Source organism: Micromys minutus (genome assembly GCF_963924665.1).
Source record: "Micromys minutus genome assembly, chromosome: 8".
NCBI lineage: Eukaryota > Metazoa > Chordata > Mammalia > Rodentia > Muridae > Micromys > Micromys minutus.
The window spans coordinates 23,832,137-23,858,675 of record NC_137977.1 but is presented as its reverse complement, the minus strand read 5'-3'; the positions used below and the strand labels follow the sequence as shown (position 1 = coordinate 23,858,675).

Below are 26,539 nucleotides of genomic sequence, written 5' to 3'. Positions count from 1 at the left end.
CATGGTAGCATGGGTGGGTGTGGAGTTGGGGACAAATGACAACTGTGACGTTTGGTCCATTGATGGTTTCATCATGGTCTGAGCTGTGCATCAGTCATCCTGGACGGAGAAGTTAGTGATGTGGACCTGAGCTTCCCATCAGAGCACTTGGCCGTGAACAAGGTCCTGCTTGCTTGTCTAGTCTGGAAATTTAGCTTAGGGGCAGAGCAGTGTTTCCTGGGATGATGCCGACAGGTATAGCTGTGAGCTTCCTTCTTTCCATCTGAACCAGGGTTTCCAGCAAGAACCAGGGTTTTTGGAAAGCTTTATAAATAGCGCTTTGATATCAGAGTGGACTTGTAGTCTCCACTCCTGCCCTCTGTTGACCCACACAGACCAGCCAGGCGGTGCCTGTGACTCATGCATCTGTGCCTGCTGAGGCTTTGCGCTGTTTTCATCGTCTCCAGGTCCGTTTATGGGCTTCCGGTCGCCGTATCTCTATTTTTCCAGTTGTGTAAATATGTTACCTCCATTGGACAGTCGTAGTGTGATTGTTCACTGGCTCTCTGAGTTCCTTATTAACTCGTTGCTCTGAGTGCTTAGTCCTTCTTTTTAGAGCATTAAGACCATTTTCAGAAGTCAGAGTGTCAGTCTGTGTGTGAATTACTTAAGTTTCTGGGTGGGCTGCAGGTTGGCACCACTGTGGGATAGTCTGCTAGAAACTTCCTCTCAGTTGTGGCGCTTTCAGACAGAGGCTGCAGCATAAAGCTTTACCTATGCGGTGCATCAGTTTGAGGATGATTAGTTGAGTTAAAATGCACCTAACATAAAGCTGTTGTGTAACCATCACTACTGTGACCCCAGAATACCTCTCACTCCAGAAGAGCACATCTTGCTTCCCTGTTACCCCCATTTCATCTCCACATGGCAGCCGTTTTCTTCTTTTCTATTCTCTATTGCTCATTTTGTTAATTTCACTCCACTTTTATTTCTTCATTGATGTGCATGTTATGTGTGTATTAGTGTGTGCACTCATGCCGTGCCATCTCTGTGGGGTCAGAGGACAGCTTTTGGGAATCTGTTTTTTCCTACTGTGTGGATTCTAGGACTCGAATACAGGCTGTGGTGGGCTTGGCGCCAGCCTCCTTTACCTGCTGAGTCACCTCTGTGGCCCTGGATTGATTGTTTTTGATTTTTGTGGAACGTGGTTTTTACGGTTAGCTTAATTGAGGTCAGGGACAATTTGTCAGTCTATCCTTCTACCCCGTGAGCCTGGGGACTGAGCATAGAACATCTGGTTTGGCTACAAGCTGGTGCAGTTACCCTTGGAGCCACCTTGCAACCGTTTTGGTTGTTCCTTTGTTGTGGAATTGTAAGAAGGAGGCAGTTCTTTTAGTGGGAGCAGAAAGCCAGACCTCAAGTCCACATACCTGCATGAATGAGTCGCACTTCCAACTGGGCTGAGTCAGTCACACCCCCACTTCTAAGAATGTGAGGTGTTGGCTTTTGCTTCCTCTTCCAGCTCTGGCACACCCTGTTCATCTCTGCTTTACTGGGCCTTCGATCCAAACACTTGCTTTCTGGTTCCTTCTAAGACCTAAAGGCAGGCATTCACTGGCTTATTGCTGGAGTTTGACAGTCCCTCAGTCCTTTTTACTGAGACCACTGTTTTCTTTATAAAACACTTTACAACAGTGTATGTGTGTATGTGTGTGTGCCATGGATGTGTAGTACCCAGGGAAGAGAGGAAAGGATGTCATCCTCTGAGCTGGGGTCACAGGTGGCTGTGGGTCACTGACAGTTTGGGTTCTGCAGACTTCTGAGCAAAGCACTCTTAACTGCTGGGCCATCTCTTCAACCCCATGAGCCTTTTTTAATCCTGGCAAAATAAGAGTAATATATTAACATTCTTGATTTGTTAAAAAAGCATGTCTGCATTTTCCTTATTACATGCAAGTGCTCTTATTTTTGTCCTGTGAAGGGACTTGAGTTGTGACATGTAGGCTGTGCGGTCCGCAGCTGAGAAGGCAGCTTTGTGCTCACTCAGGTTTCCATGGGATCTCAGCAGTTCTCCGCTGCCCTTGCTGATCTCCTTTACTTAATGGGATTCTCAGCCTTGGCCTTGTATGGTCTCTGAGGATACTGCCTTGGCTGCTTTCTTTCCTGAACAAAGCATTTCAGCCTCTCAGCACTTGCTAGGTGTAATTATAGCAATGCGTCTGAGCAGTCTGGGGCTTTTACAAGGCCTGGTGTCTCACTGGAAAGATCTTAGCACTTAAAATATTACCAAATTTCTTTCATGAAACTTTGGGGTCAGTCCTCAGGGTAGAAGGTATCCTAGAAACTGAATATGGCACTCCTCGCTTCCCACCCAGCCCATCCTCCCTCCCTCCCCCTCCTCTCTCCTCCTTCCTTCTCCTTTTGTTCTGTCCTGTTATTCTTAGACCGGGTCTTGTTGTACAGCCCTGTTTAGCCTGACTTTATAGCTTTCTTATCCCCCCCCCCCGTGTCCTCTCAGACACCACCAATGCCATAGTTGCTGCTCCTGTCTGAGCACATCTAGTGATTTCTGGTTGATCTCATCTCCTTTCCTAAGCCTCCCCTCCCCGCTTTTTCCCTCTTTAGCCCATGAGTTTCTCCTCTTCTCCAGTCATAAAACGTTACATTTCTTTAAGGCTAAATCTTCCATACTCTGAGAATTTCATCCTTTCTCATGACCTCGAGGGCCACTCATTAATTTTATTATTTTAACTTTGATTGTGTTTGCAGAAGTGGATTCTTTCCTGTATCACGTGAGTCCTGGGGCTCAAACCCAGATGGTCATGGTGACAGTCACCCTTACCTGTTGCTCATACACATAAGAGAGAGAGGTTTTATTTCTCATCTTTTGGTGATACTGGGAACTGAATTCAGGGCTCCACATGTACTAGGCAAGTGCTGTACATTCACCCACATTACACTATCAGCCTCCCAGGTTATACTCCCCAAGTTTCTGTTTTGTTTTTTTGAGACAGGATCTCACTATGTATCTTTGCCTAGCCTGGAACTCAGTCTGTAGCCCAGGCTAACTTTAAACTCAGATTCTCTTGTCTCTGCCTACTCAGTGCTGGGATTAAAGGTATACATCACTCGATGCTTTGTTTGCTCCTGTAGGTGCACGTGCATGTTTGGGTACTTGTGTGCATGCACATGTGTGGAGGCCAGAAGTCAACCTTCATATTTTGTCATTCATATTTTGAGGCAGGGTCTCTCATGGGTCTGGGGCTCACCTAGTAGATTGAGTTGGCTAGCCTGTAAATAAGGACCCATCTGCTCCGCCTTCCACAGTAAGCAGTTTATTAGCCGAGCTGTCTCCCCAACACTAAAAGTTACATCTTTAGCCTAGCTCTCCTTCATGATTTCAGATCTATTGCAGTAAAAATAAAATGAATCTGTTGCTACTGGTCCAGCGGGGTCTCACTCAGTTTGTTGTTTTCACTCACTTTTCCTTGGCATGTTGTTGACAAGCCCTGCACACACACATCCCAGCTCTGTGGCAGGCTTTGTACATCCTTTCTTTGAACTCAATTAAGTTGCTACATCAAAGAACACACCAAAATACTCGGATCCAACTGGAATGATATAATTTGCCCACCTAGACAAGTCAAATGATCCTGTACAGTTCCATCCCTTATAAAATATTCATAATAACCTTTATTCATATAGAGATGCGCCAAGAAAAACATCCACATATGCTCCTGTGTTGCCCCTACTTGAATCTACCACTTTCTCCTTCTCTTCCGCCTTACCAAACCTTTGTCCCCACCCCACTCTCTACTGTCCAGAAGTATCAGATCAGTCTAGTTTCATCTCCCATTACCCTGGGTATGTCATAGGCGCATTATACATAGTGGAAATAAAATTCATAGTCTTCCCTTTCAGTTTTGGTCCTGGTGCTGGAGTCCCTGGCTCAGTAAGGGTGACACCATCCACCCAGCATGCAGCCCACGATAGGTGTGTTGGTTGGGAAAGATTTGTGTTGCGTTTTCTCCCCTAACAGCTGATCCCCATGCAGGTTACAGTGAGGGGCTGGGTGAGGTTCTGTTGTTGCTCTTTCTCTACTTACTGTTCACTATCACCATTAAGATGTTGTCTTTTGTTTTGTTTTGAAACAGGGTTTCTCTGTGTAACTCTGGTTATTCTTGAACTTACTCTGTAGACCAGGCTGGCCTTGAACTCAAAGATCCAACTGTCTCCACCTCTCAAGTGCTGGGATTAAAAGTGCCCAGATTTTTTGTTGTTGTTAAAGACTATTGCAACACCCTCTAACACAGTGGCTCTCATCTGTGAGTCAGTCAAGACCTCTTCCACAGGAGTAACCTAAGACCATCAGAAAACATAACAGTAGCAAAATTATAGTTATGAATTAGCAACAAATATCATTTTATGCTTGGAGGGTCACTAGAACATGAGGAATTGTGTGAAAGGGTCACAGCATTAGAAAGTTTAAAAACCACTGCTCTAATAGATTTGCAACACTTAACGTGTGTTCTATAATCCTGTAACATCTCTAAATCACAGATCTCAGACAATTGTTTTTGCACATCCCAGGCAAATGGACCAGATGCTTGGCCTTGATGGCAGCTGCCCTGGACCCCACTCAGCCTCTGGGGATAAAGCAATCTGTCTTGAGCATGTCTTTTACCTGTCCTTCTACGAGAAGCTGAGTTTTCATTTTGGGCTTTCATGAGAAGGTGCTGTACTCACTAGAGTTTAAAACCTAATGGCTTCATGATAAATACTAAGACTTTGGTGGCTTAAGACCCTGTATAATGGGGTTGGGTGTGATTATGGACACCTTTTATCACAGCACTTTGGAGGCAGAGGTAGGAAGATCTGAGTTTGAGGTTAGCTTGGGCTACATAGTGAGTTCCAGGACAGCCTAGGGCTATGTAGTTAGATCGTGTATCAAAGCCGTGTGTGATCTGATTGGCTCTCCTTTGCTGTCTCTGTGCTCCAGTTTTATCCATACCTCGTGCCCCAAGCACACCCTGCTCGGGCCTATCTTCAGCAGTATCTCTGCAATAGCCTTGATTACCTCAGATGCTTCCTCCGAAGACTGCTTTTCCTCAGAGCCCTTACTATATTATATCCTGTGGTGCTTTGAATAAGAGTGGCCCCTATAGCCTCATATATTTGAATGCTTAGTCATCAGAAAGTCTTGCTATTTGAGAAGTATTAGGAGGTGTATCACTGGGAGTGAACTGCAGTTTCAAAAGCCAACATAAGGCTGTGTGTGTGTCTCCCATCCCCTTTAAAAACATCTTTAAAATTAATTTTTATTTATTTTGTTTTGGAGAGCTCTTATCTACATAGGAAGTTAGGTCCCTGCTGTGAGCGCCCTGTGACAGAAAGCCTGTGATTTGCCCACTCTTTTAAGCCTGGTGGTCTGTGGGCCTCTGAGTGGTTAAGTGTTTACCAGGTCAGACAAAGCTGCATCAGAGCCTGAACCTGTTGTCCATCACAACAAAGCAAGCCAGAGCCTGCTTAGTGGTGGGGTCACTTTTTAGACTTCCTTGGAGCTGCCTTTAGTTGGATATTTAGGAAAGGAGTCTTTGTGTTATTTTACTTTATTTTTTTTATTTTTTGAGACAGATCACTGTAGCTCTGGCTGACCTGGAACTTGCTAGGTAGACCAGCCTTGAATTCATCTGGCTCCCATCTGCCTGCCTCTGCTTCCTAAGTGCTGGTACTAAAGGCGTGAGCCATCACACCTGGCTGCTAAGTAGTTTATATTTTTAAAAACTGAGCAAATGGGTGGGTGCCATTTACTGAGCAGAGATGGTCTGAAGAGAATAAGTATAAAGTCACCTTTGTTGTAAGCATGCTGACCTAACTGTCTCGAGGAATAATAAGGTATTTACATGTCTGAGACTCTGAGAATGGCAAGGGGGCTGATCAGTATGAGGAATTCAGGGTGGCTGCTGGGAACTAGCAGCGGAAGGGGTTAGCTAGAGAAGCAGTCCTGTGAGGGCTAAGAGGAGGTGCTTCAGGAATTATGGTGGATGCTGGCGAGGGACTGAAGCAAGTCATAGAGAAGCCCTGGTGCTTGGCAGCAGGGCTCACAGGCTGGGACCGTGGTTGTAGGTCCTGTGGAGGCAGAATTGCAGAGGGCTGAGGAACACGTGGAAGGTAGAGGCAGCTGCTGAAATGATTGGCTAAGAGTTTTGTAGCTGTTGGAGGTGCTCCATTCTAAAATGCCAGCATTTTGGGATCCTGAAGCAGGAGGATCACTATGAGTTCCAAAAGCCCAGATAACTCTCCTGCCTCTGTAGGAGTCCCAGGGCCGTGCCACCAAGCTGGTCTCTTTTTCTGTTGTCAGGCTTGTGTGGCAATCGCTTCTCCCTGTTGAGCTATGTTGGTGGCCCAGAGGAAACATTTTTCAGTATTTCATTTTAATGACTTTCTTTGCCAAGGATGGATCTTAAATAGCTTAGGAGGAAAGCAATGGTAGCTGGAAGTGAGGTATCTGGGAAGGCGCACAGTGGTTGATACATTCGCTGCTTAAGTAAGAGGCTGATTTGGATTCCTATAGAAACATGGGGACACTGTCCATTCTAACAGTGGGGAGAGAGGACTGTTACACCACGAGTTGCTTAGATTCAGCAGCATAAAGCAGAGTAAATATTTTCCCCCATTGGTGAGCTGAGAGAGAATATAGTAGAGTCTGAGAATCAGAGACAAAATGTGTGAACTTGTTTTAGAGTGCAGACAGGTGGACATAGTAAGGCTCTAATGGGTTTCTGGCCACAGGGTATCTTTTGAGGGTCCTGGTCTGTGAGTGTCTTCTTCCAGCAGTTCCTAGCCACTGTAGGCATGGATAGGGTTAATAAAGACTGGCATTTTGCCAGATAAGTTCAACAGGTGGAGAGTGTAAAGGAGAAAAGTGTGAGCTTGGATAATAATGCTGTTTTTGTTTTTTAAGAAAAATTTTAAATCTTTTGCTGGTCTGTGATAGCTAGGCTACCCTGGTAGGTAGGGAAAGGGAAATGGTAGAGCGTAGTGTCAGACACCAGTGCAGAAGGTCTTGAGGTTGTGGTGGGAGTGCTGTGTGATTGGGCACAGGGGCTGTAGCTGTGGAATCCAGTGGCCTGAGCTAGGTGGCTGATGAGGAACAGAAGGGACATGGGGTAATATCATGGGCTGTTGGCTGCTTTCTACTTTAAGTCCCTTGATGATGTAGCCTCTGTGGGCGGGAAGGCAGAGAGCCCCCAGTGAGAGAGGGCCCACCCAGGCAGCTGTGAGTGCGGTGCTGAGATTGCTGAAGGAAGTAGGCAAAGCTGTTCTGTGAGCTGAGTGAGCAAATGAATGGAAAACCCGAGTGAATGGAGGCTGACAAGTCCCTCGGCTCTCACTGAATCTGCAAATGACAGCTGCTGAAGGGCTGGCCTTGTGTGTGTCCCTACGCCAGCTGAGCCCAAGCTGTGCCTGTTACTTAGATCACACCACTGGTCCACACGTTGTCGACTGCTTTTGTGCTGCAGTTGCAACCCCAGAAAACCCGAACTATTTATCACCTGGCCCTGTAGAGGAAAATCTTCTGACTCCCAGTTTGGACAGTGGCTCTCACACCACTCACACTTCAGCAGGTTTTGGGATCATCGGATGGCTGTGAAAACACAGATTACTGAACTCGACCCAGAGTTTCTGATTTAGTCAGCTTTGGTTGGGGGCATTTCTGACAGCTCCCTGCTGATGCTTGCTTCTGGGATAGGAACCACATGAGAAACACTGCCCTTTGGGGCTCTTCTCCCTGACTCTTTGTTAATCCCAATGTCCCTGCCTGAATCTGCCGGCCAAACGACAGGATTTCTGGGTTTTCATCTCTTCATTCTTTGAATGAAGCTTGTTGGTGCCATCTGCTTTGGACAAGTCCCCACTGCCTGTGCTCTCCTATGAGCTTTTCTTCACCCTTGTCTCTCCTAAGGGTCTCTGATAGCCCTGGCTTCCGTACAGCTTAAATGGAAGTTGCCAGGGAAGGTAGCCACATAGCCTCAGGGAGACTGAGGGGCTAGCCAGTGGTTGGAAGAAGAAAGGTGCTAGACCGGTGTGGCACTTCATCATGGTGGATTGAGTGGAACAGGGAGCAGGGGATCCAGCTGGCTTGGGGTGTGATCCCACACAGGAACAGCGTCAGCTCCTCTGCAGGAAAACCACACTGTCTGCTGACTGAACAAATTATGGGCACAACAGCTTCCAAAGGTTCCTTACATTGCTTCCTACGGTTGCTGAGGCAGGTGTTTGCTTGCTCTCTTTGAGCTCATCCCTCGGTGCTGGCTGTCGTGCAGTCACCATAGATCCTGGCAGCTTCAGTGGGAGTCACCGATGGTCAGTACCTGTTTCTCACATCAAACCCTGACTTCCTGCCTTTGTGATGTTGTCTTCCTCAACTCAGGTCATGGATGTCCTTGCTGTGTCAGAGATGCTCCCACTGGCTGCAGAGGCCTTTCATTTTGCCTCCTGACTTCTTGTTCATGCCTCTGTCTGTTTCTTTTGCTTTCTCTTCCCCTTCTTTCCACATTGGTTTCCTGTCTGCCAAGATACATTCCCTTACCTTTTTAGCACATCTTGGCCTTTTTCCAGCTTAATTGTAGTTGGCAGCCGCCACCCTCTGACCAGCTGCACTTCTAAAAACTGAGGTAAGTCAGGAATCTGTGACTGTGTATGTGTGTGCATGTTTGTGCATGTACACCAGTGTGTGTGAGTGGGTAGAGGCCAGAAGCCAACACTGGGTATCTTCACCAGTTGCTCTCCACCTTATCCTTTGAAGCAGAGTCTCTCAGTGAACTGGATCTTGTTGATTTGCCTGCCTGACTGGGAGATTTAGGGGTCATCCCGTCTCTTACTCTCTACTGCAGAGATCTTAGGCATGTGTTGCTACATGAAGTATGTGCTGACAGTCCGTACCGCCAACTGAGCCATCTCTCCAACCTTTATTATTATTATTTTTTATTGTTCCTCTTCTTCTTCCTCTTCCTGTTCTCCCCCACCCCTGTCTTTTAAATAGCAGTCATGTGCTAGGTTCATAGGCATAAGCCACCTTGTTTCTTACACTTTCAATCTGGAATGTCAAGGGACAGATGAGGAGAAAGTAGCCTTTGCCCTCAGTTTTCTGATTAGTAGGAAAACTTGAAGTTGGCAGATCCCTGGGTTTACCATAGGAGAAAGTGTGTTGTCTATAGATAGGACAGACTCAGAGCAGAGGGTCTCTGAGGACAGGAGTCTCCCCAAAAGAGTCTAAGACAATCCTGTCTATTCCCCTGCAGCTTCCATTGGAGGCACAGGGCTAGCTAGAGGCCTGTTTTGATCCACCAAATCTTTCCTCTCCTTATCTCCAATTTTTGCTTTACAATGTGTAAGAGTCTGTGGCTAAGGGAAGATTGAGAGGCATAGAGAGAGACATGTCAAAACCCTAGAGAGTAGAGGATCAGAAGAACGTGATAGCTGGTATGGTGCTACATACAAATTCCCAACACTTGAGAGGCCGAGGCAGGATGATTGCAAGCCATCTTGGACTTAAAAACAAAACAAAACAAACAAACCAAAAACCAAAAACAAAAAAAAAAACAAAAAACAAAAACAAAACAAAAAAAAAAAAAAAAAAAAACAAAACACCAATCTACATGGTCAAAGGAAGGAAGGAAGAAAGAAAAAAAAATCCCCCAAACCCTTTTTATTCCCAGGGCACAACAAGCAGGAAGGGGTAAAGTACAGGTTTAGGAGAGTGTTCCTAAGAGAGAAAAAAGCCTGGAGAGAGTCATGGGGAAATTACCTCAGGAGTCTAAGGGATTCTGTCATGTCGGGAAAGTTCTTGAACCTTGTCCCTCTGATGAGACTGAAAAGCCAGTCTCAGATGTCTCCCAAGTGGGCAGTGGCTTCAGCAATGGCACCTCCCTAGCTATGCTGAGCCTTGCAAGAAGTCGTAGAAATTCTTAATCAAAAGACAGTCCCACAAGAATGTCACTGTATCCAGAACTCTGTGGATTGATGGAACTAGAGAATTCCCTAGGGAAGGGTTGAGGGGAACTGTGTGCAAGGCAGGAGGCAGCTGCAGGAAGGACCGCACAGGCCTTTCCCAGGACTGCTGTAGGAAGGTGGGTTCTGGTGCCCCTGAAGCTTACAGGTGACCATTGCCTGTGTGCAGAAGCTGAGAGGCTGTCACCAGATGAGATCCCAGAGTCTAAACTGCAGGGACTTGAAAAGGTTTGCTTTATAGCTCTAGCAGTTAACCTGCTAAAGCCTAAGGGCCTGCTCTGTTGTGAGGCAAGGCCCTAAGGTCTCTGTCAGCATCAGAGAAGTTTTAGTTGTAAATCTATATATATCCAGGGGCAAAAGTATAGAGGCCAAAGCCCAAACAGGAAAGCCATTGTGAAGAACAGTCACTCTGCCTTTGCTTCCTCTGGTGCATGCTCCCCACTTGAACTTGGGAAGGAAACAACAAGGTCCAGTGAATGGACCAGTATTCCCAAGATGCTCTCCCAGTGAATGCACCACATTCAGCTAGCCTGAGCTGCTGCTATGCACTGGCTGTCCTAGACTCTAGGACCCGGGAATGGATAGAACCAAATTCTGCCCACTATAGATTTCCTTCTCAGATAAGGTGATACTTGAGAAAGACTTGGGTTTGGAAAGTGGTCATGATGGTGGAGCCCTTTGGATGGGATTTGTGCCTTTATAAGAGACCAAGGAGCCCATTTGCACTTTTTAAGGAGCCAGACACTTTGCACTTTGTCTGTGAGCCAGACAAAGCTGACCAGATTCTTAATCTGCCTTGGTCCTGACCCTAGCCTGCAGAAGATTTATGTTTAAAAGCCACCCCTGCTATGTTGTTTGGCTCTAGCAACCCACAAACTAAATAGCTTTGGTTTTTACTCTTAAGGTGGGAAGCTGTTGGAGAGAAAGCTTTGGGTGTAAAAGAAAACCCCAGCCATAAGGAGGTCAGGAGAAGACAGTCACGTCAAAGGTTCTGGAAACATTCTGAGACAGGGCTAGCCAGGTGTGACAGACTCACAGACGGTGCACGTCTTTGTCTAGACCCAACACAAGAATGAATGGAACTGCTGCTCCAGAAAGGGATGGCCCTGGTTTGTAATCCTTTTAGAGTTTAACTACAGAGACTCAAGGGAGAAAAGGCTAGCTACCTCTCCATTCTTTCATCTTCTTTATCCTTGTGATGGTTTCCTTTGCATTTTGGTTGGGTTGGTTTTCTTGAAGTTAGTTGTTTTTGAGAGAAGTACGATCCCAGCATAAAAATGTTTAGAGACATTTACCAATTGATGTGGCTAGAGGTGTAGGGTCCTTTTGGTCCAGAAGAGCCTTTGGTATGAAATGTTTGTGGACACACCTCTTCTCATGTTCTGTGTTGATTTCTTAGCTATAATCACAACAAATTCATAGATTGAAAACAAAAAAACTTTTCCCATTTCACGGAGGCTGAGTCAGAATTAAGGACTTTTGCTGCTTTTGAAGGGCTGCAGAAAGGGCTTGCTTAGCTCTTCCAGTTTTCTTACAGACCAGTCACACAAGTCTCTACTTAGAGCATACGTGGCATTCTCCCTCTCTTTGTGACCTTCTTCACATCACCTTCCTTCAAGGACATTAACTGGATTTAGAATCCGTAATGGGATCAAATCTGGAGGCTTCTGTTCCTGATTAAGAGTATGTTCAGGGGTAGCAGGGGTTAGAACTTCAGGGCACTTTTTGTGAGGTAGTTTATCTCACAGCAGGTATAGGTTGGATATCATTTGGGCTTAGTTATACTTGATGCTGAGACAGGAACTATTGAAATACTTAGAAAAGCTTCATTATTGAACTATTTATTTATTAATTTTTAAAGAATTGTCTACTGTTTATTTAAACAGAAGAGTTAAAGGGTTGGGTTTGATGGCACATACCTGTAATCCCAGCACTTGCGAGACTTGAGGCAGGAGGATTACTACAAGTTCCAGAGCCAGCTTAGGCTACACATGAAGTACTACTAGGACAGCTCAGGTTTCATAGGAAGATCCTGTCTCTAAAGATCAACTTCTTTTATTTATATGAATACACTGCAGCTATCTTCAGACATACCAGAAGAGGGCATCAGATCCCATTACAGATAGTTGTGAGTCACCATGTGGTTGCTGGGAATTGAACTCAGGACCTCTGGAAGAGCAGTCAGTGTTCTAACCACTGAGCCATCTCTCCAGCCTTACACTATCTTTTTTTAAAATTATATTGTGTTTTATTTACATATATGTATGTATACTATATGTATTCCTGGTGCCCAAGGACATGAAAAGAAGGTATTGGATCCCCAGGAACTAGAGTTAGGGATGGCATTGAGTTATGATGTCAGTGCCCGGATCCTCTACAGAGAGCAGCCAGTGCTTATAACTGCTGAGCTAGGTCTCTAGCCACCATTCTGCCTTTAAAAAAAAAAAAAAAAAAAAAAACCTGAGGACTTGTGTTATACTGTATGAAATTCACGAAAGACTGAAGGAAGACATGCTGTGGGATATTGTATTGATGCTGAGGATTATAAGCATTTGTTTGGAAATCTGGGCAGGATGAAGTGGGCCTTGCTGGTGTTCTAAGCTTATGGTTTTGCCATCTATGAGCACTGGCTGTGACTGGGAGAGTCCTACTTCCTCCACCAGCTCTGTTAGCACTCCTCAAGAGGCTGGGTCCAAGGTGCCTGGGTGGCATGTGGCACTATGACTGTTCTCCTATGTGGGCACATTCTTCAGTGATGAGCCAGCAGCTATCAGTGTGGGCCTCTTAAACTCACAAATAAGGGTTGTTTATCAAAGGAAGCTCAGTCCCCACTCTATCACAGTGATAGGTCATATCAGTGTTGGCAGTGTACTTAAGCAAAATTCCATAGCAACGGTACACATTTGGGGCCGCTGACTTGTCACAGTCCTGATGGCTTTTATGGTGTTCCTAGTGTTGTAAGGAAGTGGGTGCAAGTTGGCAGATGAGAGATGAGTCAAGGTCTGGGCTTTTCCTGTCCAAGAGGAAATTTAATTGGAAGGTCAGGTTAGAGACAGGCTCACACTAGAACTGGTACAGATTTGTGTCTTGCTTCTGTAGAGTGAGCCTTGGAGCGCATGGTGGCCATAGTGGGAGAAGTTTAAGGCAGAGACATATAGATTATACATATGGACTATTAGAGCTTTGGTGCAAATGACCACCTTGTATGTAGATAGGCTCTTTCCCTGCTACCTTCACATCCCAAGCAAGCAGGTCTGGAAGATCTATCACAGTGATGTGTGGCTCACCAGCCCTCCGCTGTAGACTTTCCCTGGGTCATATAGGCTCTTCTGTAAAATGTGGAGGGCACTGGTGGCACCTGGATCGGCTGTAGCAACCCTAGTACAGGTCTCTCAGTCATGGGCCCTGGGAGTGGTTCCCAGTATTCTTTGAAGATGGTACTATTCCTCTGATGGGCACTTTCCTGTCTGCTAAGTAGGAACACAGCTACAACTTGGTTCCCTGGGCAGGAGCCTGTGGTAAAGCCACCGTGCTTTTGGGATGAGCACAGGACAGAAATGTTATATACATCATTTCCTTTGACTAATCTTTGTGGTCTCAGTCATGATGTGGCTTCTGAACGTAGTTATGTTTCTTTGTCGAAGTTGAGAGTTTTAATTTAGGACAGAAGGTGAACTTCCACAAGCCAGCTTTACCCATGTGTCACTGCTCTGGATTGTGGCAGCAGCAGATACATTAGAAAAGCAGATTGCACCCTGACTCATCTGCCCGAGTGAGATGTGCAGTTGACTGCTCTGGGCTCACTGGATGGTGGTGTGGTGCGTGCTGTCTGCTCTATACACCAGAGACTAGATGCCTGGCTCAGACCATGGAAAACCCTCAGAAGAGACAGTCCATTGTGGGGCAGGAACTTTGTCCTGGAATTTTCTGGCCTTCATCCGGTGTAATGTCGTGTACTTACGTTGGGGGAAAGGGTGCTATGGCCTGCCCTCTACAGGGCCTTTGTGATTCCTGTACCTAGCCAGTCCCTCCTGCTGCCTGAGGGGAATGCTGTGTACAGGTGAGCTTACCTTTTACTTGGTAGCATGTCTGGTACCACTTCAAGGAGGACACCAGAACCCATCCATGGCTGTAATGGCTATACTTGTTCACTTTGGTCATAACCCTTCTTTCTCATATTACAGCAGAAAAAGTCCTACCTGGAGCGGAGCGTTAAGGAAGCTGAGGACAACATCCGAGAGATGCTGATGGCTCGAAGGGCACAGTAGGAACTGCTGGGACAGTTCTTCCCTTCTGATCCCTCCCATCCTGTCAAGGCAGGGGCTGTGCAGGGTACAGCCCTCCCTCTGCCCTGCGGCCCCATCTCTCCATCACCCTGAGCTCTTTCAGGTCCCAACTGAATGTCTTCAACCCCTGCCCAGGACTCGGAGGGAAACCTGGAGGGCAGATGGAGAAAGCTATCCAAGCCTGTACTAGGCATGTGGGTTAGACCAGCTTAGACCAATAAAAAGCTTTGTCTCACTCTATGACATCTGCTTTTCTCCAGCCGAAGAGAGGCAAGTGTCTTCCTCAGCTCGTGTCCCTTTTTTCTCCCCTTTCTGTCCTTTGACAGGTGTCTCCTGAGCCTCTCTGTAGTGCACAGGAGGAAGAAGGAAGACAAGTTGATAGGTGAGGTGAACAGAGCCACAGTTGGCTTCAGGGTTCCTTCCCTGTTTTCTCCCAGAATTCTGAAACAAGTCAGTAGCAAGCATCATCAGTGGGCTCTGGCTCTGTTTGGCCACGGTGCCACCCCCGAGCTCCCCTGCACATTCAGGACAGCTCGTTCACTGTGCAGCTTTCAGGAGTTTGACAAATGTTCTTGAAAACTAGATGTAAGCGTAAGTATTTAGAACAAGAACTACTAGTAAACACTCAGAACTCCTTCCTTCCTGCTGCCTGCACTTGGCCACTGCACAAACTCCTGGGACAGTTGTTGAGTGCAGCCTGGCTGTTGTTATTTGGTGGTGGGCTTTAATTGGGAGCACTGATCCAGTGTATAAGGATAGGAAACTTATCTTGAGACATGATCTCATCCAGCCCAGGTTCGACTTTCACTTTCTAAGCAATGGAAGCGTCCTCTGCCCTCCACTGCTGCTTTAGCAGGGCTGCCCTGGTGCTCCGTAGCCAAAGGAGACTTCTTTTTTGACAGCTTAGCGACACCCTGTGGCTGAATGTGAGAAGAACAGTTTGGTTAACTAGTTTTCGAGTGGGTGGGAGCAGGAAGATCCTCTGATCTGTTTACCCTGTGAGTATGGACTCTTGGAGAGCAGTCCCAGGACACTGGGACAAGAGGTAGCCAGAATAAAAGAAAAGTTCCTCTTTGTGAATTGGACAGTAGGAATCACAAGCTGAAATGCTCACATGTTACACGCCTTGGTGGATGGAATATAACAGAATCTGGGAGATCCAGAAGCACAGCCCCAAGGTGGTTTAGATTACCTTGAATAATTCAGACAGCCAGATTTTTGAACAGATTTATTGAAACATACAGGGTGTGAGCAGAGAAATCTAGGGTGTGTCACACATTGCCATTACCTTGTTGTATAATTTAAACATTATAAATATATATCTCATAACTAAGCCTTTGGCCAAAAAAGTAAATTATTTAGCACATTTGTTAAAGATCAGTAAGAAATGAGTTTTGAACATTAAAAAGATCATGTCACTGAACTAAATAGCAGTAACCCTCACTAATCTAAAACTCCATAGGATCGAGAGCACAGCTGTCTGCGCAGAGCTAGCCACTTATAGCAATCAGAGGAGATGGGACCAGGCACACCTATCGGAGGTGGCACAGAGTGGCCAAGCAGAAGAGCTAGGCTCATCAGGTGATCAGGTGAGCATGTCCCAGAGGCAGCAGCAACACAGAGCAGTCCAGCAGGCTGTGAGGCAGGTGGATGGACCCAGGTCATCTCTTCTTTGGTCTTCCACCACATACACTGTAAAGAGAAAAGAAGGGGGAGTGAGCGAGTCTGGTATCCACCTCAGGCCTGCATCCCAGGACCAGAGAAGAGACAGCAGAGGCGCTGTGCAGCCTGCTTCTCCTGTGCTTGCCGAGGGTCACTCAAGAGGACAACCTTCTTCCTCCTGGGAATGAATACTAGGGACACTATAGAATGACTTAAACCAAGGAGTGAAGCTGCCGACCCTTAAGCACTGTCCCCCACACTACATAGGTGTGCCCCCCCCCCCCCCCCGCAGCATTTCTGCAGACTCAGCAGAATTCAAATCTGTATTTAAAAGGAATGATCAGGAATAAAAACAACCAAAAAACCCTATTAAGCAGTGGTGGCACATGCCAAAATTCCAGCACTCAGGAGGCAGAGGCAAGGGGATATCTGCATTCCAGGACAGCCAAAGCCACACAGAGACCAAAAATTTCTCCCCCCCCCCCAAAACCAAAAACTTGGTGTTGTGTATTACACTGTAGAACGTGTGCAGCAGGAAGTGCCGATTGCTGGAGGCCTTCATAATGGAGCTGCAGGTCTGAGCCTACACTTCACCACAGCTCAGTTTCTCTCCCTAGGGGTCGGACCTATGGTGGGTAGAAGTTGGCAGCTACTTTAAGCTTAGAACCCTCATCAAATCCATAGCTTCACACTTGCACAACACAGGAACTTTCGGACTGTATGAACTGGACCAGTCCTGCAGTGGGCCGTCAGCTCTAGTCATGTGTTTTCCATCTTCTACCTTGGCAGCTCAGAGGCTGGTGTAGGAGAGCGCCCTGACTCATTAGGGATCTTGCGTAGGTTTTAACTCTAGACCACTCAATCTCCAGCTTTCACCCGTCGAGGAGACTGCTCACAATGCCAAGACTTAGTGAAAAGCCCACCACACAGTGTCATCCAGCCCTCAACCCTAGCCTCCTTGAAGAACAGGCACAGGGCATAGTTCTGCTTCCCCTGAGACCTTCTCCCCAGCCCCGGGCACAGGGCCTTCCCTCCGGTGAGAACCAGTGGACCTTGAGCTTGTTCTGCTGCATCAACACAAATACTAAGTCCTGCTTCCTTCACTGCCTCCCTCCAGATCAGCCAAGGTCATTGCTGCCAGGCCTCATTTCACAAATAACTGGAAGCCTGGGGACCTAGGGACTTCCAGCTCATCCTTCCCAGACTGCTGACGGAGGTTAAAGGATGCCCAAAGCACCTATTTCCAGAAGACAGTCTTCCAAAGCTCTTCTGAATCCCCCTCTCTGTCACAGATGCTAGGAGGAAGGGGATGGGGACAAGGTGGGGTCTGAAAGTCTACCTGCCTCTTGCTTTCAAGTTAACCAAAGCAGCAGTAACTGGCTCAGGAGCAAGTCAGAAAGAAGGCCTTCCAGAGTTTCACAGCATGAGCTGAGGGCCTAGAGGTGGTAAATCTTGAAACAGCATCTTCTAGATACCCACCTGCTCGTGGGAGAAAAGCCTTGTGGTTCCAAAGAGTGTCTTCTTTACCGACTAGCAAAGACTGGCCTCTGCTTCAGGATTATCTATCCGTCTCGATGCTCTGTATTCTATGTTGCCACTGTCCCTGTCACCTTTATGAGGGAATGTACTCAGTGGGCATGTCCTGAAGCTGAGCTGAGAGTGCCAATTGGTCACACAGCAGGTGCTACAGCAGAGATGGCTCCAGCCAGGTTTTGTGCACCCGGGTCAGCTGGACTGTCTGGTAACTGCCTTGTATAGTCAAAGCAGTGTATGTAGTCTGAATACCTCATACAAGCTGTGCTGGCACTGTGAGGTCCTCCCTCCTCCCCACTCTCTCAGTCTTTCTACTGTTTCTTAAAAGAAGGAAAAGGTGGTTGGGGATCCGATGGGAACAGGCTGAACCTGGCCTGGAAAGTGGTTCTGGCACTGTAGAGCTTGCTCAGTTTGAGATCCTCCTTGTAGGTCAAGTGCCCCCCTGTGGCCAGACCCGAGACAAAGGCTCCATTCTAGGTCCTGTGCACAGGACATTAAAAATTGGCTTCCATTCATTTCTATCCAAAGACTAACCGAGTTCATCACTAGGGTCACAGATTTTTTCCGTTTAAACATCAGCAGGGGTCTCTATTGGTCCCAGGCAAGAAGGGTCTGTGGGGCTCTATTTCCAGTGCTTAGGCTGGGGTGACATGAGCTCTGGGCTCCTTTATTGCTGAGCCTCTTTTGTTGTAGCCATCCTTCCATCTTGGACTGTCAGTCTTCTTGGCCCCAGCCTGGTGTAGAGACTTCAGAAGGTCAAAGACCTAGAACTTTGTCACCTGGGTAAATATTGGTGGTGGGTAGGAGAGCACAGGGTGGGACCTAGTGTAGGTCAGAATGGCCCCAGAGGCCTTGGGTGCAGAGCAAGTTTGGGGGGACTCGGATGGTTATAGGCAGGACAGTTACCCACCTCTTTTATGTTAGGAGAAAGGTAGAGAGACAGTCTCCTGCGACCAAGTCTCTATCCAGCAATCCCTGGAGTCTTTCTCCAGGCCACCTGACATATCACACCAGAATGCCCTTGGTTCCAGGATAGTCGACAACCTCACAGGCTTCATTTACAAGGGCAGGCTCTGGGCACGTAGGAGAGGGCAGGGACAAGTCCCCAGAACGTGAGCACAGACTTCAGGCAATGTCAGCTTGACACCAGAAACCTTCACATGCTCCATTCTGACCTGCTAGATGATTAATCAAAGGCTCTGGCCTTTTTTTACTTTGCTGGTAGAGTCCGAAAGTCCTTGTGTATGATTGTAGGTCACCTTAACAGTCTGGCCTAAGTACAGAGGAGAGGCAGGCAGCCTGCACCCACAGCCTTTTTACAGGGAGCAAGAACCTCCAACAAGAAGACTGCACTGTGACGTGGTATGTTCCAGCCCAGACACAGGCTCCCTAGCCCTCTAGAGTTTGTCCTTGACTGTCAGGAACACATAGCCACAGTACCACCACCCCACATACGGCATCTAGACAGATGGCAGCTAACTAACCTTCCTGGGATTACAGAAGATGACAGAATGCTTTTCAACCATCTAGACCAAGGGGCAGATAAAGGAGCAATCTTTAAGTGTTATTATAAACAGAACCTCAAAAGAGGATGGCTTGTACCCCTTACAGGGAAGGGGAAGACATACAGGGAAAGGGGGCTGGCTCTGCCACACCCCTTGGAGGAGGATATCCATGCCAGTGGCATTATTTACTGCCAGCACAAATATGTCCTGTTGCTTAAGGTACCTGCTTAGCCCACAGCACCAAGTATATGAAGAAGGGCATGTGTGGTAACCAGGACTGCAGTGGGACGGACCCAACTCCACCCCCCAGAGCTCAGCTCCGCAGGGTGTCAGTAATGTCTCCTCTAGACTCCAAAGGCTGAGGGTGGGAGAGGTTAGGAGACCCTTCTACACACCTTTTCCTCTCCCACTGGACTGTCTTGGGCCTGTCAGGATTTCCCACAGCCTCAGCCGGGTTCCATGACCACAGCTACCTTCTGAGTCTGGCTGTTCTCCGCCCCTGTGCCTTTCTCACCCTTATGTCTCAAGCTGCCCTTAGAAGCGTCATTTCTTCCCTCATGATCTCTCTTATGAAACTGAGTCATAAGAATCCAGGTCTCCTAAATTCTTACTCTCCATACTTCAGTGTCCCAAGATTTCTCTGAAGCAGACCAGACAGAGCCGGACAGTCCTGCTGATTGGGGCTCCTCTGACTGCCACCCACTTGCTTCCATGTTCATGGCCTGGTGTGGGGAAGAAGCGTACGGGCAAGGGTTCGGTCTCTAGTCTCAACAAGTGCAGCTGAGAGGCTAAAGAAACCTAGGGAACCCCTGGGTCATCCAGGTGAGCCCCAAAGCAATCCTGCCAGGGCTTACTCACAGGTCAGTTTGCTAGTCAGCACTCTGCACTCCCAAATCCTGTGAGCAGCACACCCCACAGCATCACTTTGGATAAACAAAAGGGAGTGGCAGCAACAACTCGGCACTCAAAAGGCTACACAATGGGGCATTGTCCCCAAGCCCTAAACTACAACTGGGTACATCTACACAAGTAGTACGGCTCTGCATGGGAATGCACTGCTCCTCCAGCCAAGCGCAGGGACAAGACTGGTTAGAGGCCAAGGCAGCTGTGAGCCTCTGTGCTAGACAGATGCAGGCGATGTGAAAAACTGAGATGCCTTGGTCATATTAAAGATCGGAATGTCAAAAAGTCTGCTGAGACTACATAGTTAGTTAAAGGCAGATCTTTACCTGTTCATTCCTTCCTACTGACTCCTAGACCTGGGCTGTGCACATCAAAGACAAGTTGTCTGGCTACAGTCAGTACAGGTGCCATGAGATATGGCTGTTGTGAAAGGCAGAAGCTGATCTGCCTCCTGTGCCTCTAGTTTCACTTTGGAGCTAACGAAGTTCAGCATGTTGGTCAGGATCTAACTCCTGCCCTGCTCCAGAATGTGTTCTAGAGTCAGAGCGCATCCCCTGATAAGGACCTGCTCCAGTAGTCACTGTGACAGTAAATTTCCTATACCTGTTGTGTGGGTGCTCTGCTGGACCTTCAAGAGAGCTTGGAGCCTTTCCCCAGCTGCTCCTTGACTCCTTGTTGCTTGGTGCTCTGAGAATGATGGTTATGCTTCCAGTCCAATCCTGACTATCACTGACCCACTAATAATACAGAAGAAGTCACAGCTCTGACCTTACAAACCAGGAAGTAACACAGACAGTTTATTATGAACAAAATGAGGAGGTAAAGTGCTTGGTGGGACCTGGTAGGACACACAGGAACTAATAGGTGACATCCTATAGAAGAGATCATGAAAATACAGGTTTTCTTATTCTGGATCTGTGAGAAGGGGCTTCCACTAACCTGTATTAAGACATTAATAGTAAGTATAGTTTCATGTTATTAAAGTGTGATATAACAGTCTAGGCACAAGGTGAAGGGAGTGTGTGTGTGTTGGGGGAAGGGACACAGATGACAAAAGATGATCTATGTGGCAGGCCAGGATAGATGCACACAGCTTTAGCTGACGAGAGATCCTGCAGAGACCAGGAGGTGAAATATTCATTTAGTTCTGTGATGATGAAAGGAAGGAGAACCTCACACAGAAACATGACAAGGCAACATTTTCCTAGGTGTGGTGTCTACAACTGTCACTAACACAGGTGGAAGCTCTGAAGAAAATAGGGAACTGGACAATTGATGTCAACATTTAAGGGACAAGGAGATGGCTCGGGTGGCAAACTGTCACACAACTGTGGTGGGGACGTGAGTTCCATCCCCAGCATCTCTGTACGGAAGCCAAGTGTGGTGGCATGTGCCTGTAATCCTACATGGTGAGGTGAGGTGCAGTCTCTAGGGCTCACTGGCCAACCAGTCTAAACGAACAGGTGAGCTCCAGGTCCAAAGAGGGAAAAAGAGAGGGGGGAGGGAGGGAAGAAAAGAGGAGGGAAGGAGGGAGAAGGAAGAAGCAGCAGCAGTGGGTCTACACATGTAATGTATGTGAACACATCTTTAAAGATCATTATGGAGTAAAGGGTAAAGTGCCTCTAAAGCACTGTCCCCCAAGAGTCCCACCTAACAGAGCATGTTGAGCCAGCTGTTACCTGTCCCTCTTCTCCTGCTACAGCATGCACATGGAGGTCAGAGGACAATTTGCAGGAGTTGATTATTTTCTTCCACCCTGCGGATCCTGGGAATCAAACTCAAGCTATCAGGCTTGGCAGCAGACACCTTTACCTGCTGAGCCTCCTTACTGGCCCCTCTACCTTATTTGTTGGAAGATAAGGTTTCATTGAACTTAAAGACTGCTAACTGGCTATCAAGCGTCTGGGATTCTCCAGTCTCTGCCCTGCTCCTTGCTGGTGTTCCAAGCATTCACTGACATGTCTACTTTTACATGGATGCTGGAGAGCTAAACTCAGGTCTCCATGCCTATGTGGCAGGCACTATACTACCTCCTTTGTCTCATTTCACCTTGTTTTAATAAAATCGCCGTCCTTCATTGCATCCAAAGCTCAAGAATTTTGTCCCCAGTGCTGGGATTGGATTACAAGTGTATGCCACCACACCCAGCTTTTTGGGTGTTGGGAATGAACTTTAGTCCTTACGTTTGCCCGGCAAGCACTGAACTGACTGAGCAATATTACTTTTAAAGGCTAATCTGATGTGAGTAGTCGGAGTGAGAATGTAAATCTTCCAGCAATCCCTAGGGATGCAAGAGGCCAGAGGTTCCCAAGAGTCCACTGTTCTTCAGTAAAGATGATGCTACAGGACAAGCACGTGTTTAAATAGAGAAGTGAAGGAAGGGCCCTTCTTAGGAGTTCGGGGGTGACTGGTAGGACTGAGTTGAGGTCTTGGACCTACTCTTCTATAGTGGGGACCTGGATCAGCCTCCAGCTGCTCTACTATGAATAAGATGATGCATTTATGAAAACCATTGCCCAGGATGCTGCTGAAGAAAAGGCAGTATTAAGACAGGTCAAAAATGAAGGTTCTCAATATGAAGAGATATAAAGTTTTCCTCCCTGAGTTTCTCAAGCAGCATTCAGAGGGTCTTAAAACACTGCACTGTTTGACCTGACAGAGCTATTGGAGATTAGAGGGCCCTCGCCCTCCAGTTGAGCACAGGGCTGGCTGGTTTGCATGCAGATCTTGGCTTTGATATGAGATCATTTGATATGGCCCTCACACTATGCCACACCTAGTGCACAAACTGCCTGGGGCTCCATCCAGATATGCTTATAAAATGAAAGGCTTACATTTTGACTTAAGTACAACAAAGAATTCATTTTGCTTTTGTATTTCTAAATTTCCCATCTGTTGGAAGAAGGAAATAAGTCACAAAGAGAATCCCAAATGGCTGTTTCCTGCTTCAGACCTTGGCGAGCACTCTGATATGCCCCAAGGGGAAGAAATCCTTAGCAAATAATGTTTCACATTTAGCCAGACAGAAAACCAGATTCCTTTGATCCTGAGGTCAGCCAGAAGACTTCATGGGAGGGGAACTGGAGAGCAGCAGAACCCAGTACCTTCTGGACTACAGCTGGCACGCAGATCAGATTAGAGGAAATGTGAGTGGGAACTGAGGAAGATGTCTCGGTGAAGATCAAAGGCAAAGGAGTCAAGTGTGGGAGCCTCCAAAACGCACTTGGGAAGATTCTAGTGCTCCAAACCGCTGGGGAACATTATAGCAGGCGACAGAGGTCAATGTCTCACACCACATATATATCCTAATGCAGGAATTTTGTTGTTTTTTTGAAACAGACTTTCTCTAGCCCTAACTAAACTACAACTCACTATGTAGACCAAACTGGCCTTAAACTCACAGAAGTCTGTTCTGACTGCCTCTGTGATTGAAGGCTTGTGCCCCCACACCAGGCTCTAAGGCACTTTTTAGAGAAATAATTATGGATGTGTGTGTTAATCAAAACTGCTCATGTTTCCTGCATAGCAGCCCTGTATCCTGACAAGTGTGAAGACTTAGACACGGCAAATCCTCACAATCCTTGTGTGCTGTTCCACTTCAACAGAAACAGCCTCATCACAGTGGGCACTTTAGCTCAGTCACCACACAGCAGGTGAGAGCAGGGACACACAGAACAACCGAAAGAGCCTACTTCATTCTTGTCAGGCTGCGTTCAGCTAGGGCTACACAGTAAGACCCTGTCTCAAGTAAATAAGGAAATAAAACCAGGCTCCACAATGATCTAGACTGAATGCAATTCCAGTAAAAATCTTAAGACATAGATGGAACTTATGGACAGACAAAAGAACTGTGATAATTTAAACAAGATTCCGTATAGTGTCTATGTCTCCTTAGACCCAGGGGATAGAACAGAGAACAGGAAAAGGCTGATATGAACACAGGTGCTGGCTCACAGATATGCAGAGCAGGCCTTGAAAGGAGAGTTTTTCATAAAGAATATATATATATATATATATATATATATATTTTTTTTTTTTTTGAGAGTAGCCTTGGCTGTTTTCAAATAGCCTGGAACTCAGAGGGCATGCACACCATACCTGGCCCTACCCCAGAACTAAAATATTTTATTTGAAAAATTAATCTAAAATGGATCATGATTTTAAATATAAAATAGGAATTTTTTTGGGAATTTTAAAATTGTCAGTACTTGAGGTTAGTTTATCATTATTTATAAAAGAAATCGGTAACCTGGATTTTTATCAGAATTAAAAGCTTTTACTGTGTATTATAGTGTTAACAGGATAAAATGGTAGACATATACTTATAATCCTAGCATTGGGGGGATAGAGGCAGGGATGTCAGGAGTCTGGTTATCCTTGGTTCCATAGCCAGTACTAGGATAGCTGGGGCTACATGAAATTCTCTCTAATACATACACACAGGGGAATAACAAAACAACAAAAAACCCAAAACCAAACAAAACAAAGCCCCCAAGATTCTGGGTTGGGTGATGGCTCAGTAATTAAGAGCCCTTGATCTTTCAGAGAACCCAGTTCAGTTTACAGCACCCACACAGTGGCTCACAACCACCCATAACTCCAGTGTCAGAAGACCTCTGTGGGTACCAGACATGTACACAGTTGCATATACAGACATGCAGGCAAAAAAGTTACATGTAAGATAAATCTTTAAAAAAAATTTTTTTTAAGTTGGGCATGCTGGTGCACACTTTAAAAGTTTGCTTTTAAACCTAGCATTAAATCCCGCAAGCAGATCTTTGTGAGTTTGAAGCAAGCCTATTCTACAAAGCAAGTCACAATACAGTCACTCAGGGCTACATAAAGGCCCTGTCTCCAAGAAAAGAAAAATACTTCAAAACAAGCAGACTGATATGCAGCAGATGTGTGGTCAGAGCAATACAGGCTAGGGGCTTGACTGGGTTCCTTTTCCAGTTAAAGAATGAACAGAAGCTGGCAGAGTAGGTAATTACCATACCATTTGTAGATGGGAATTTGACTGCTGGCAACTCTCACTTCAAATTCATGGGGAAGAGGCAGGCAGATCCTTGTGAATTTGAGGCCCTGGTCTACAAAGTTAGTTCCTGGACAGCGAGAGATACATAGTTAAACCAAACCAGGATTCTCTAAAAATCAGTAGGAAAAGACAAATTAATAGAAAAAAGTGGTCTTAAGAATACAGGCAGGGCTGGAGAAATGGCTCGGTGGTTAAGGGCACTGACTGCTCTTCCAGAGGTCCCGAGTTCAATTCCCAGCACCTACATTATGGCTCACAACCATCTGTAATGGGATCTAGTGCCATCTTCTGGTGTGTCTAAGATAGCTACGGTGTGCTCATATACATAAAATCAATAATAAATATTTTTAAAAGAATAAATACAAGGGGCCAAAGAGATGGAGCAGGGGGTAAAGGCACATGCTACTAATCCTGAGGACCTGAGTCCAACTTCTGGGATCCACATGGTAAATGGAGAAAACTAACTCCTGAATGTTGTCTCTGACCTCCACATGTATGTCATGCACAGACTCACGTGCTCACTTAAAAGTTAAATATATAAATGTGTGTGTGTGTGTGTGTGCATGTGCATAGGAATGCATATTATGAATGCTCATATTTGGGAATATACATTCCCAAGTGTGTATTTGTTCAAGGTCAACTGTAATATGGAAGGAAAAAGAGAAATACTATTTCACACCCATTTATATGTGCTAAACTTTCAAAGTCTGCAGATTAGGTTTTGTTTTTTGTTTTTTCAAAGAAAGAAAGGATTGAACTTGGGTAACACTAGTTGTTTATTCCAGCAGCAGGAATGGCGGCTGCGAGAGAACTGGATCTTGGCTACTCAGTCCAAGCTGTCCAGGAGGCAGCAGCAGCAGAGCGCGGCCCAGCATGCGGCCAGGACTGCCTGACACCCGGCATCCGTGCTCCTCTTCCTTTCCTGTTCCAGAACGTACACTGGGAAGGGGCAGGCGGGGAGAGAGACACCAGTTAAGAAGGGGCTTGGAGCAGTGGCGGTCTGCTAGCACTTACCACACTAAGACTTACACACACAGGACTGTCAGCTCTGCAGGGGCAGGCCAGGGGCCACTCCAGTCTGACCCACACCAGAAGTTGTCAGACCACTGTTTCCAGTCACCTCACTTTCCATAAGTTATGAAACCACACCCAGCACCTCATCTGATATTGTCCATTTACAACAAAAATTGAATGAGTGAACCAACTCATAGCCCTTGTCCCAAGCCTGTTGTGGGTGGCACTGGAGAAGCTTTATCCACTCATTTAATCCTCACAACCATGTTTTACTACCAACCACCATAGTGACATTTTCATACACCTTTATAGTGTGTGTATGTGGGTGTTGGGGGAGGTGGCGATTCTAGGAAGGGAAATTTGTAGTGATGAGCTACAACTACTTCAGATATGGAGAAAAACATCAGTATCTAGAATTTACTTTAGAGTCCAATCAGCTAAAGTAATGCTGAGCATATACCAGAGAACAGTAGCTGTTAAAGAGAGCTACGTAGGTCTTTATGGGCAAGGGAGGAATATAGCAATGTTTTTACATTATTTATATGGAAAGGGTTATCCATATTTCTGAGATAATATGAGAAACTTAAATGTCAGAGTATGAGGGAAGG

The 26,539-nt window shown here is 46.4% G+C and overlaps 2 protein-coding genes across 4 annotated transcripts in view; one reads left to right on the top strand and one right to left on the bottom strand.

Annotated features, from left to right (window-relative positions):
* The window catches only part of PFDN1 (prefoldin subunit 1), an 84,255-nt gene that overhangs the window by 35,463 nt on the left and 22,253 nt on the right, over positions 1 to 26,539 (top strand). Inside the window, exon 4 of one of the 2 annotated variants that reach the window (XM_080920358.1) lies at positions 14,178 to 14,519. The exons of the other annotated variant lie outside the window; for it this stretch is intronic. Within the exon in view, the coding sequence (XP_080776484.1) occupies positions 14,178 to 14,261 (84 nt within the window). The 3' untranslated portion in view covers positions 14,262 to 14,519. Of the gene's footprint in view, positions 1 to 14,177; positions 14,520 to 26,539 lie in introns of those variants that run through there. 2 annotated transcript variants of the gene reach the window in all.
* Positions 15,493 to 26,539, bottom strand: part of CYSTM1 (cysteine rich transmembrane module containing 1) — a 53,134-nt gene continuing 42,087 nt past the window's right edge. The window contains exon 3 of one of the 2 annotated variants that reach the window (XM_080920360.1): positions 15,493 to 15,971. In XM_080920360.1, the coding sequence (XP_080776486.1) occupies positions 15,865 to 15,971 (107 nt within the window). In that variant the 3' untranslated portion in view covers positions 15,493 to 15,864. Of the gene's footprint in view, positions 15,972 to 25,724; positions 25,857 to 26,539 lie in introns of those variants that run through there. The other variant, XM_080920359.1, reaches the window with a different exon arrangement.